We start from the raw sequence: 14,253 nt of genomic DNA on the forward strand, positions 1-14,253 counted from the left end.
TTGGAAACTTGGATGATAGAAAGGTTAATAACAATTATATGTGGGACCAGTTAAGAGGCAACTTTTAACTAAATTTGTCTTATCTCAAGAGACTGAACCCAGTTTTTTCAGTATTTGAATAGAAGACCACAAGGAAATCCTGGGGCTTTAGGATACACTGGAAAATAAAATAAAAAAAATCCCAGAAGAAAGCAATAGGAAAACTAGTTTTGTTTTGTCATCAAGCTCAGGGACATTCCAATGTAGTCACCAAGAGTCACGCTTAATGAAAGGAAGCTTTATTTCATAAAAAAAAGACATTGATCAAAAACAGCTAATCAGTATTTCAACAAAGGAAATAATCTAAAACATAGGCATTAGCTAGGTATTTATTTTAAGAATTGACTTTTTAATGTTAAATAATGTGTTTTTTTAGAACAAAAAGCAATATTAAGAAAATATTAGGTAACATTCAGTACTCACCAAAGAAAAATGTTTCATACTCCCCAATATAAAAACATTAAGATGCAATTATGATTCAAAAGACTAATTTCAGTGAACTTTGTTGTTAATACTGGACAAAAGCTCCTTTTCTATCTCTTCTTCAAAAGCGTGTTAGCAATATTACATTTCAAGATCACTTCACAAGTTCCTTTGAGTATTCTCAAGGAGCAGGACTGAACTCTTAAATATTTCTATATTGTCTTTCAGTTCAAAATATCCAAGCAACAATTTGCAATAATTAACAACATATTTAAACACACAAACACACACTCCACTACAAAATCCGTGCTAAAACCAATCACAGTTTATGTAATTACCAGTTACTCAAGTATTAAACTACATTAATGTAGAATCAGCTTGCTGCCAAAACAAATACACATCTAAACGGGACTCCTCAGGGTGCCGTTGGCCAAACAGTGCCGGCTGGCGACACCCAGGGGAAGGGCCTTCTCTGTGGGGGCTCCCACCCTCTGGAACGAGCTTCCCCCAGGACTTCGCCAACTTCCTGACTTCCGAACCTTTCGCCGCGAGCTTAAGACACATCTATTTATTTGCGCAGGACTGGACTAGATTTTAAATTCGAATTGGTTTTAATGGGGATTTTATTATTTTATTATCATCATTTTAATTATTCGGCCAATTATAATAAGTTTTTAATGGATGTTTTTATTTGTATTTATATGTATATTTTTATCTGGTTGTTAACCGCCCTGAGTCCCTAGGGAGATAGGGCGGTATAAAAATACGAAAAATAAATAAATAAATAAAATAATAGCATTAAGAATCACAATTAATTATGGCTTTCAAGCATAGCTAAAATTGTGATTAATAAAAGGACAAATCAGTTTCTAAATGTCACATTTCTAACAAGATCACTGTTTAATTTATGACAAATAGTTAATGAATTCAAACCTGCCATTTAATTTATAGGATAAATAGGAGAAATGGCTACAGTTTGGAATTTTTTTGCCAAATGTGGGATTTACAATTTTATTTGCAATCTTACCTGAAATATGCTTAACTGTGCTCGGTACAAATTATTTCTGAATAATCACAAGTTCGTAATGAAACTTATGTCAAATCTAAACATCATATTAGCAAGAATACTTATCAAACTTATGAGGGATACTACAGTTTCATTTTTTGGAAAAAAAGGCTATATCTGAAAATATAGGCTTAAAGGAAATAGTTAAATTCATGATTTTGGCATTGTTCAAGTTTAATAAAATATTGAAATTTAGCCCAGTCAAAACCACTGATCCTAAGCAATTTAGGGAGGCAATATACAAATGAAAGAAGAGGAATTGCTATTATTGCTGTTTCTGTAATGAAAAGAATGATGGGACCTGAATCAGGATGATGGGACCTAATATACCATTTCACTCATTTTCCATACGACAGTACCAGATCATTTGGCCAATTTAGTTTAGATCTGGGAATAATGAGTACATTAACCATAGTTGCAATCACCACTCATTCCAGACTTTCACTCTACATTCAAAATGCATTTAAAAGGAGAACAGTCCTCAACTGGTAACAGCGAAGGGAAGAATTTAGATACCGAGCGGACAAGATTTTGTTAAAAGGTAAATTGTTTCTTTAAAAAAGCAAACAAACGGTGTTTATTATCAAATGAACTTTACTTCTGATGCATAGAAATTATACCATGACAGAGTGCCAGATATATGCTTTACACATTATGCATAACAATAGTTAAACAGCCATACATTTTGATATTATAATGATCAATATGGCTGAAATTAATAATATCTCAGTCCCCACTCCTATTATTACTATTAATACTATTATTATTATATTGTTAGCACAGAAACATTTTGACCACTGTAATCACAATATTTATTGAAGGGCATGTCATCATTCCAAACCATTCTAACTTGTAACTTCTAATCAGTTCTACATTAATTTTATAAACACAGTCACTTTCTATGGCACTTACAATAACATGGATTGTACTATAAGCTTAGTCAATGTCTTAGGAGAGCCATGTAAGCTCTGAAATTCTAACCAGTATGAAAAATGCACCTTCTCCCCTAGTCTCCAGTACTTGCAAGCGCTAAGTCTTGAGTGTTTTTTGCATATGCTCAGAAGCACCCTTTATACATTCCAGAATTGAACAACGGCACAAATGCCAAGTCTGTGGTGATTAAACATCCGAAAAAGGGCAGGAGCTTAGTACTTTTCAACTTATCTGCCCTTCTACAGGCAGAAACACTTTCCCGCTCACCCATTCCAGAATAAAGCCCTATGAAACGGACATATTCACCAGGCTTCTTAACAGAAACATGAACTTGCCTTGCTTTGGTGCCTTCACCAGAAAGGCTGACAAAAAGTCGCTCCTGATGTCCAGGAGCCTTTTATCTACGAGATGCTAGGAGTTGAATTTGTGATGCCACACAAGGCAAGGGCTCTGCCACTGACCTATAACTTTTTCTCTCTGACACCTAAAATCTCACACAGGAGCCAGGCAGTTCACAACCACAACCCGGACCCCTTTCTTATATTATATGTGGCGCAGGCCGCCCTTCCTTTCAGGGCAACACCTTCGCGTGGCCTTTGGGCGAGCAGGGCACGGCGCGCACTCGCACCATCACCTGTTTGCCAGCCACTTTCTGGCCAGGCTCTGTTTGCTTTTAACAGCTGCCGAATTCCCAGGAAAGGAACCTGATCTCGGCCTAGCGGTCGGGCAAAGAGCTGCCTACGAACGGCTGGAGATGGCCATCCGGCCGAGCGCCGCCCCTCGGGGGCCGCTCGCTCCTTCTCCCGCGAGCAAGGCCGCGGCCACAGTCCGGTATCCGCGGCTGTGGAGGAGGTAAGGCATGACGGAGAGGAGGGCCAGGACGATGGCAACCACGAGGAAGAGGGACACCATGAAGAGCTCCACCCAACCACTGTAGTTGAGGAAGAGGGGCCCGGTGATAGAGACGACCATCATGGAGAAGAAGGTAAAGACGATGCACACGCAGCGGACGGTCCGCATCTCCTGCCTCCGGCTCCAGCCGGTTTCATTGCAGCCGCCGCTCGCCTCAGCAGCCTCGGGAGAAAGCGCGCCGTTGCCGCCCTGCTCCGGCAGGGGGCGCTGAAACGTAGGCCGAGGCGCCCACGAGAGGGGCAATAGCTGCAAACGGTCCGCCGGCGGCGGCGGTGGCGGCGGCGGGATGAGCTTGGTGTTCAGCGGCAGGTCGTGCACGTGTCCCTTCGGCAGGGCCGTGCGGTGCCGACACAACGCGCACGTGATGGCGTCGCCTGGGCCGCCGCGCTCCGCTGCCGCGCCCCTCCCCGCGCCGCCGCCGTTCAGGGCTTGGTGGCGATGCATCTGGACCAGGCAGTCCAGGCAAAAGGTGTGCAGGCACGCCAGCAGCTTGGGCGCGCGGGCCTCGGCGTCAAAGGGGTTGTAACAGATCCGGCATTCGCGCTCTTCCGCCGCTAGGGCGAGGCAGGAGGCGACGGCGGTGCTCGAGGCCGCCTCGGCGGAGTCTTCTTCGCGGCCTTCAGCCTCCTCGCCCTGCTGGCTCCTTCCCTCGTGACCGGGCGGTGGTTGCCTCAGATCTGCCATAGCCGCGTCGTCTCATCTGAAGGCTCCGCGCCGCTGCGGCGGGTGAAAGGTCGGCTGTGGGGTGCGAATTTACCGGAGGGTCGGAGCCGATCCTGTGCCCCTCTCCGGCGCCCTTCTGATGCTGCGCGGTTGGGAAGTTCTGGGCATGAACCGCCGCCTGCAGTGCTGCGTGCTTCTTTTGCTGCTGTGGCCGCTGGCGGGCGGCTGGCTGGTTCCTCACCCCCTTCTGAATTGCGGCTTCTGCTCGAGGATGCCAAGAAGCATGCAACACCCAGGGACATTAGCTAAACCTTCCCAGTCTGCAGCTTCTCTGGAGTTTGGGCACGGGAATGCCTAAAATTGGAGGTCACTGGGAATTGTAGTCTTACAAAAGAGAGAACAGCTGGTTAGAAAAGGCTGAGTCCATTCACACAAACACACACAAAACACTTTATGGAAGGGGAGCTGTACTGCTTAGAACAGAACTACAGGGCTGCTAGTAATTTGACAGAGCTGGATATTTGGTGGTTAATTCTCATAAAAAGACAATAATTGAATGTTGTAAAAGCAAATACCTAACTATTTAATAAACAAGAGCCAGATAAGACAAGAGGTTGTATCTGAATTCAGGCTAAACCAGAGGGAAAAACCCCAACATTATGACTTAAAGTGTGTATTCAACTGCTCTCTGACTTATTTAATCTTTCAAAAAAGCCCCAAACCATAAAGGGCCATCCTTTCTCTATTCTTCACATTTCATCTGTGTTAATTTTTAAAGCATACTTCTTTGGGGAAACTTATTTTATGAACGTAAGCATTTTTTAAAAAATGCTTCTTTAGGTGTGCAAAGTGGAACCCACATGGCTTCTTAGAAATGCAAATAGGAATAAAGTATATCAGAAAGCTTGACGAACAGCATAGCGTAGCGTAGCATAGAATAGCATAGCATTCCATTCCATTCCATTCCATTCTTTATTGGCCAAGTGTGATTGGACAGACAAGGATTTCTCTTTGGTGCATATGCTGTCAGTGTACATGAAAAGACAGGATACATTCGGCAAGAATCATAAGGTAGAACACTTAATGATAGTCATAGGGTACAAGTAAGCAATCAAATCATCCTAGGAAAGAAATGGTTTGGTCCCTTTCTTGTTTTCAGCTCAAATAAGCAGGTGGCTTAATGTCTATAAGAGTTGGCTAGAACAGGAGTCGGCAACCGGTGGCCGACTCTTTGGGCCCTCTGTTGTGACTCCCTGTCAGGTGATCCCACCACTGGCTGGCCCCGCTCCTCACTCTCCACTCCCAGTCACTCCTCGTCTGGCCTGAGAAGGTAAAGGCGATAGTGGGGGATGGAGAAGTGGCCAGGGCAGAGACAGAGAGATACAGGGGGGGAGAGAGAGGGAGGGAGGGGAGAGAGAGATACGTCAAAAGGCTTCTGTGGTTCCCTGTGCTTTTTAACAACTGGTTCTCTGCCCTAATGATTGGCTGGGTAGGGTGGGGAGGTCATGTGACTGGTGGAAGTGAGTGACATCGAGTTGGTCACGCCCACCCAGGTTTTGTGGCTTCTGGTGTTTTGTTTTTTCTGGGAAAAGGGGCCAAATGGCTCTTTGAGTGTTTAAGGTTGCAGACCCCTTGGGCTAGAATGATCTGTTTTATCAGTTTTCACAAACAGGTTTCAAAATCTAAAGCAAAGAAGAAAATAATATATCCGTTAAGTTTTGTTCTAAGTTAGAACAAAATATATACACCACGGGCGTCAAACTCATCTCGTCACGCTGCCGTCACGTGACGTTTCGAGAGGGCTTTCCTGTTCACTGAGGTGGGCATGGCCTGCACGTAACGCATTCTGCCTATGGGCTGCCAGTTTGATACCCCTGCTACACACAAAGATCCTCAACTTACAACCATAGTGGGGGCCAACCTTTTTGCTTTTTAGAAGCCAGCTGGAAGGTCTTAAAGGTCAATACACATGACCCCAAATGCTGCAACCATTGTAAATATATGCCAGTTGTCAAGTCTCCAAATTATAAACACTTGATCATGGGATGTTGCAGCTGTCATAAGTGCGAGGACTGATTGTAAGTACCTTTTTTCAGTGCTGTTGTAACTTTGGTCATTAAACAAATAGTTGTAAGCTGAGGACTTTCTTATATATTATTTTGCAGCAGTCACATTTACCCATTGTACAACAGTTTAGATGTACGTGAAAATGCTGTATTTATTATTAAAACACTTCTGCATAGCTTTTGTCACGAAAAACTACCTTATAGATGAAATGCATAAAATTAGATTGTTGTTTATTTAATTAAGGTTTACAAAAGCTTCTTTTTTATCCATTTGTAAGAATTAAAGATCTCTCTGAGAGTGCTTGTGTAAGCAAGAGAGCTAACTTTTGAGAAAATGAGTGCTCTTATACCTTGCTATCTGCTGACTGTGATATTTGTGGTATGAATTTAATCTTTTCTGTAAATCTCTCCCTTTAGTTGTTGGACTCCATAAATTATATGAGATTACAACTGGTTAGAATACAGCTGAAGTTTTAATGATGATAAACAATTGATGGCTTTAGTTTTCAGTCTGTTTCTAGGCCTTAACATAAAATTCTATTTGTAAACCAAGATACAATTTGAATACAGGAATGTGTTCATACAATAATTTGAGAATTTTCTCAGTATTCTTTTAATAGTACATGGATTAACATGAGATAAAGCCTCCAAAAGCAGTAAAGAAATTACTGAATTCCCAAAATGAGTCCAAAATTAGACTTTCTTGGTTTGCAATCTCATAGGAGGTGATAAAGATGCCATTAACCTGAACCAGTAATATCATTCAGTTTTGTTTAATTTTACAACTGGTATATTCTGCCTACTAAGCCATTCTGGTAAAATGCACAAGTTATCAATGAAATATTGTGATGCCTCTGCAATATCATTTTTTATTTGTTCACTTAATTCTATATAAATTGGACATCAAAATATAATTCCTGATAGGATGATTTAAATGGAGTCTGCATGTGTACAATACTGAATGCCAATTGACCAATTATCTTTTAATTTAGAATTTTGTGCAAATTCAGTTTGTATGATTTATTCATAGCTAAAACTCAGAAACTCAATCCCCCTAAAAAATTGGCTCATTTGAATAAATTGTAATTACATTAACCATAGTGAAAAAAAATTCTAAATACACACATAGTGTTCTTATGCAGTGAAATAATCTATGGTAAATTTTGTATTAAATTCATCTATAAGTGCCCAGAATTGCTATGTGATCAGGACAATTATATATATGTATATATAATTATATGAAACTTTGAGTGATGCTAAATACTTTGGCAAGGATATTCTTATTAGCTATATGATGTAAAGCAGCTTATGAAGGTGAATTGCAGCTGACTTGCAAAAACCTATTTATATATACTCAGAATGCTCTTCTTTACACATTCCAGGTTTGAACAATGTCATAGCAACATTTAAAAAAATGCCAAGGCTAAATAAAGATCTATTCTCATGGAGAGGTCACTCTTCCAATTTGTTCATCCTTGAGCAAAGACCAAAGTGGAGTCCTTAAGATTAGTTGAGCTACTGCATGAGTAGGGAAGAAAAGAATCTTCTTCCATTAAACAAATCTTGATATTCTTTTTTTCTTAAATATGGACAGCCTTGAATTATGGATCCTGGGTCATCTGAACTCGGACAATAAATTAAAATGTGAACAATGTGCCTTTTAATTTGACAGGTTGAGCATGATGTGGTCCCATCACTTAAGCAGTGTCATGTGGCAGGACCCAGGAAATATGCCTTCTCTATTCCCAAACTTCTCCTTTTGAATAGCATTCCCCTGAGATCTGGATAGCCTTGACCTTAACTGCCTTTTGGAAAGCTTTTAAAGCTTGGCTTTCCCCCAGCACTAGGTTGATAGGTTTTGTGCCTATTGAATATTTTGACTGTATGGCAGAATGAAATTACCTTGCAGGTCATAGTCTTTTTATTGTTTATATTTGTTTGGTTGTTATGTGTTCTTTTTATTTGACTTCACAACTGAATCATATGTTGATTGGACAGATATATAATTTAATAAATATAAATAAATAAATAAACTAGTCAACCACAATGTCTTGTAGCTTAATTAACCCTAATTATGATTAGATATGTCATACAGACTATCAGTGATTAAGCTGCCACTACTCCGCTAAGAAAATAAGGTAGGGAGAAGCAGCAACTGCTAAAACAAAAATTATTCTTCTAACAATATCTCTACTATTATCAGCATAATTTTCACACATAAAGAAGTTTGGATCTTTTTTAAAAAAATAAATGGAATAAAAGAAGTATCAGTCTTCTCTCACATGATGGCAAAGTGCTTACTGGGCAGTCATTCCAGGAAGAAGGAAGTGAGAGGTGTTAAAATATGGTTGAAGGTGATTAGTGGGCCCTAATTGCTTTTTTAAACTTATATTTATAGCACAGAATGTTTTTGTCACCATTTGTTGTATCTGTCTTACTTCTGATTGTGATTTAGCACAAATTTTAATGATTGCTACTTCTATTTCTACCACAATTACTATAATAGTGTTTTATGTAATTTTCTTGCAGTGTTTAAGGTTTTATTAATAATTACAGATTCATGCATTTTATTGTTGTACTTTCTGGCTCATAGGCCATAATAAACATTTTGATTTGATTTGACTAAAAGTGATTATTATATAACTTGAGTAGTAGTTGTCAGTTGACTCCTATAACCCCAGTTCAGGTTTTCTTAATATCTTGTGTGCACGTTGAGTTAGGACACTAGCCTGCCATATCCCCTATTGGCCATTTCACTGGGAAGGATCTTCTGCCAAGTTCACTTACTTTCTGAAGAAACTTTTATCAAAATGCTACAAGTATTATAAGGGGCGTGCATAAGAGCACAAAAGTGCCTACCGTTCCTGTCCTATTGTTCCTTTCATTATATCAAATTAACATAGCTGTTGCATACTTTACTTATATATACATTTTTTTCTTTCAAGATGTGTTGTTTCTATTTATGACGATGTTTGTGTATTCTGTTGTGACAAAAATAAATAAATAAAGTACTCTGCCACAGAGCTAAAATCACTTTTAGGTGGTCCAGAACTTCTTGCATCTGTCCCATTTCCTTGCTTCACTGTTCGAGTTAACACTGCTGAAGCAAGCATAGTCTTTTTCAATTGGAAGTAACTTCATTTGGAAGGAAATGCTAGTTACTAGTTCAGCTTCACCTAAAATCATAGTTTGGGACCAACTGTTGCTATAAGAACATCTAAACTTGTTCACTTGAATATCCAGTTTAAAATCCACATGGAGCTATCCAGGGTGCTAGCTAGAGCACGGATTTGTGGACTCCAAAGTTTGGCTGGAACAACCATGTGTTAACCACAACTTACTTCTGAATATCTTTATTAAATTATTTAATTCAATACGTGACTCAGGGTAGCATATGCAACTAAAAAAAAATAACTCAAGTGAAACAAATTGCTCCAGAGTAATTCAAACAACCCAAAACAAGCAAGAGGCTCACAAAACCATCTGATCAGTGCCTGTAGGAGGCACTGTCTTCAGATCTTTGGAAGGCAGAAAAGGTCAGGTCTACCCAAATTTGTGACTGCATCCTGTTCCACAGGGTTCAGGGAAACATTTTCAAAGAAAAAAAAAGTCCAGTTGCATTTTGAAAAGCATCTTTGGGATGATTGAGAATTTCCATAGAGAGTTCCCTCAAAATTTATGAAGGACTTTATAGATTACTGTGAGCAGCTTGAATTGCACCTGGAAGCCCACTGACAGACAGTGAAACTTGTGAAATAACAATATATGGTATATTAAGGTGCACCCAGAACTACTTGTGCTGCTGCATAATGAATAAGTTGAAGTGGTCTTCAGGGATAGAAGACCTTTGTAGAAGTTACTGCAATATTTCAGATGAGACATGCCCAAAATATAAATGACCGTGAGTAGGGTTTTTCTGTGTAGGAATCTGCACAATTGGTGTACAAGATGGATTTGTGCAAAGATCCTCTCAGCCACAGCTGTAACCTGATCTTTAAGCAGGAGCCATGAGTCTAAAGTGAGGCTTAAACTGTGTACCAGATTTGATACAGTGCAACCCCGTCTAGAACAAAAAATTAAAGATCAAGGAGGCCCCCAAATCCACAAACATTAAGTCTTTCTAGGATTGAATACGATCCTTTATTTTTTATTTATTTATTTATTTTGTCACAACATCGTACAAAAAGATTATACAGTATATAAACATATAAACATATATAGGAAGAAGAAAAGAAAACCAATAGGACAGGAACGGTAGGCACGTTTGTGCGCTTATGCACGCCCCTTATGGTCCTCTTAGGAATGGGGTGAGGTCAATAGTAGAAAGTTTTTGGTTAAAGCTTTTAGGATTATGGGAAGAGACCACAGAGTCAGGTAAAGTATTCCAAGCACTGATGATTCTGTTGCAGAAGTCATATTTTCTGCAATCTAGATTAAAGCGGTTAACATTAAGTTTAAATCTATTGGTTGCCCTTGTATTATTGCAATTAAAGCTGAAGTAGTCTTTGACAGGAAGGACATTACAATAGATGATTCTGTGAGTTAAACTTAGGTCTTGTCGAAGGCGACGGAGTTCCAAGTTTTCTAAGCCTAGGATTTCAAGTCTGGTGGGATAAGGTATTTTGTTGTTTTCAGAGGAATGGAGAACTCTTCTTGTAAAATATTTCTGGACACGTTCAATTGTATTGATGTCAGAGATGTGGTGAGGGTTCCAAACAGGTGAGCTGTATTCTAGAATTGGTCTAGCAAATGTTTTATATGCTCTGGTTAGTAGTGTGGTGTTTTTGGAAAAGAAGCTACGCAAAATTAGGTTTACAACTCTTAGAGCTTTTTTTGCTATGTAGTTGCAGTGGGCTTTGGCACTTAGATCATTTGACATGAAAACTCCAAGGTCTTTAACGGGATGGGGGTCGTCTGTAAGGTAATGTCCATCTAGTATGTACTTAGTTTTTGGGTTCTTTTTTCCTATATGTAAGACTGAGCATTTGCTGGTTGAAATTTGGAGCTGCCAATTTTTAGGCCAAGCGGTTAGATGGTCAAGGTCGTTTTGAATGATAGAAGTGTTGTCTGTGGTGTTAAATAGTTTGACATCGTCAGCAAAGAAAACACAATTACTTGAGATATGGTCACAAAGATCATTAATGTATAGTATAAAGAGTGTTGGTCCAAGGACGCTGCCTTGAGGAACGCCACTCTTGACAGGAACAGGATTTGATAAAGCATTGCCAATTTTGACCACTTGTTGTCTGTTAGACAGAAAAGCAGATATCCATTTGTGGAGGGGTCCTGAGATGCCATAGGATGTTAGTTTAAGGAGAAGTTTATCGTGTACTACTGAGTCAAAAGCTTTGCAGAAGTCTATGTAGATTGCATCTATTGATTTGCCTTGATCTAGATTTGAAGTCCATATGTTTTTGCAGTGGAGAAGTTGTAAGTTACATGATAACTTTTTCCTGAAACCAAATTGTTTGTTGGAGAGTAGGTTGTTAGTTTCTAAGTGTGAGGTAATGGATTGGTTGATGATAGATTCCATGACTTTGTAGGTGACGCAGCAAAGGGAGATCGGTCTGTAGTTTTTCCCTGTTTTTCCCCATCTGTAACTCAGCTTACAGACACTGAGACACAGTATCAGTAATAATTGCTGGCCAGATGTGGGTGAGATACATAATTGGGTATGATCAACATACTGATGATACCTAATCCCAGGGGTGAAATCCAGCAGGTTCTGATAGGTTCTGCAGAACCGGCAGCGGAAACTTTGAGTTGTTCAGAGAATCGGCAAATACCACCTCTGGTTGGACCCAGAGTGGGGTGGGAATGGAGATTTTGCAGCATCTTTCCCCGCCATGCCCACCAAGCCACGCCCACAGAACTGGTAGTAAAAAAAAATGGATTTCACCACTGCTTAATCCCATACTGATGGGTTATCTCATTCAGTGGCCTCAAATAGATGTTAAACAGGAAAAGGGTGTTTCTTAAGTATCACACAAAGCAAGGACTAGACCTCTTTAATCAATGCTAAATGGACCCATCTGTGAAGGAAACAGAACCACTACTCCCACTCCCACCCTCTGAGGCAGTCCAGAAAAATATGATTTGATGACATCAGGGGTCACCAAGGAAGAACAGGATAGGTCGAGCATTGACTTTCTGAAGAGTGGGTGGGGGAAACTTCCTCACTTGGGGATGAATTCATTATAATCAGCACCCAATCATATGTCACTTTCCATGAGACCCTAACCAATTGGAATGCACATGAATCTGATGAACAAGGAGCCATGTGCCCAGCTCTGAGGATGAAGTCACTACCTTGGAACCAATAAGATCTAACTCTTACCTTTGGGTCAATATTATTGGCAGTAGTTTCATTTGACTCCATAATTTGTTTACAGAAGTTTACAAGTAAAAATATGTGCTTTGTTTTTAAGGAAATGTAAATTTAAGTTTTCTCATGTTCTTCTACAAAAATCATTGACCCTTATATTGCTTTTCTAAATTGCCTCTGCATTTTCTGCTAAGCTCATTTTACAAATGAAATTTTATGAGTGTGTGCCACAGATGACATGACACTGGTTTGTTGGGCTTCCTCTTCCTATATTTCAGCTAACTTAGTGATAGGTAGCTGAGCAATTTTATTACTACAGAGAAACACACACATAGGTAGGTACACTGTTCAAGAAGTTCCAATTATCAATATCTTCATACTATTTAGACCAATCTTCAGTTTAAATATATTTAGCATCTAATTATTCTCAGATACTGAGAAAGCATCCATTGATCATAATGCGTCTATATGATCTTATAGATAGCTTATTTAACCCAATATGAAGGAACTGGGTAATGAATAATCATTTGGGAATACAGAGATATAATCACATACTCATAGTTAATTTATTGTTGCCATGAAACACATGTTCATATTGAAAAACAGAGATGATAAAAAAAACAAGCATCAAAAAAACTTTCACCATAAAACAGTATTAAACAACCAAAACTGTTTAACAGTTTGCACAATCCTTAGCAGTTTAAATGCACAATTATTTATGAAAAATCTGAATACAAAATGCTTAGGTATAAATTTACAACATAGCACTTCAGCATGTTAAAAAGGAGAAACAATCCTAAGCACAATATAAATATACAAACAATGCTTTTGTATTTTACTTGTTATAGAGGTGAACGTTGAAGGCCCTGATCTGGCTCTACCAGCATATAAACAAGTCAATGCAGTTTTGAGTGTACAAGGATATTAAAGGCAATATATTGAGATAGAGGATATTTTCTCACATGTATCTGTTAAGAGGAAAGTTGGATTTAAGCTTGTGACTCTCAAGCGAGCAAGTTTATACAAACAGTGATAACATAATTCCTCGGAGTGTAACACATTTCATCAATAGCCAGCAGGTGAGCCTTTACCAGAACAGTATCCTTTAACTGATTGAATACCGTAAATATTCTGATGCAGAAAGCAAGCGTTTGTCATTATTAAATGATTGTACTGGAGAACAATTTTTGTTCAAAGTTTTGCTTCTTGAAAAACTTTTGGTATTATAATAGATCCCTTCAAACTGAACATAAATATAATTTTGAATGACTTTATCATGTAGGCATCTTGAAAAATATGAAAGTAAATTTTAATGACTGTAACAATATTAATCTCATGTTTCTCACACACTGCATGAATTCAACAGGGCCAAAAGTGTTTTGTTGTTTATTTTAATTTGTACTCAATGCCCATTGCATCTTACTGCAATGTCTAACAATAGTCATCTATTCCAGTTGTCCTGATACCATTTTCCTTTGTGGCAATGTCCTGGAGAAAACTTTCACCATGTTCATCACTTGACTGCATCTAGATTTTTGAAAAAGAAGTCAAAGTATGAATGCAGAAAATAAATCTTCAGTGACATATTGAGTTTCATGGTCTTGTATGCTGTAAGAAGTTAGTCAACCAGCTGAATGTATGTTTGGTGCTCTGTACTTGCCAAGAAAATTCTCAAGTACATCCTTGACTGCTTTTCAGGTGATTTTCTCTGGCCCCATGACAGATCTTCAAACTGCTTATCGTTGATAACGTATCTATTTTGTGGGCTAGCAAAAATGCCTTTCTTAATCTTGGCATTAGCTATGCCTGGAATAACAACTCTCAAA

The 14,253-nt window shown here is 39.1% G+C and overlaps 1 protein-coding gene across 1 annotated transcript in view; it reads left to right on the top strand.

Moving 5' to 3' along the window:
• The first annotated feature begins 372 nt into the window (after window positions 1-372).
• Window positions 373-14,253, top strand: part of SGPP2 (sphingosine-1-phosphate phosphatase 2) — a 91,115-nt gene continuing 77,234 nt past the window's right edge. The window contains exon 1 of the mRNA XM_058187754.1: window positions 373-3,446. Within this exon, the coding sequence (XP_058043737.1) occupies window positions 3,435-3,446 (12 nt within the window). The 5' untranslated portion in view covers window positions 373-3,434. The remainder of the gene's footprint in view (window positions 3,447-14,253) is intronic.

This window comes from Ahaetulla prasina, chromosome 6, assembly GCF_028640845.1.
Source record: "Ahaetulla prasina isolate Xishuangbanna chromosome 6, ASM2864084v1, whole genome shotgun sequence".
Lineage (NCBI taxonomy): Eukaryota > Metazoa > Chordata > Lepidosauria > Squamata > Colubridae > Ahaetulla > Ahaetulla prasina.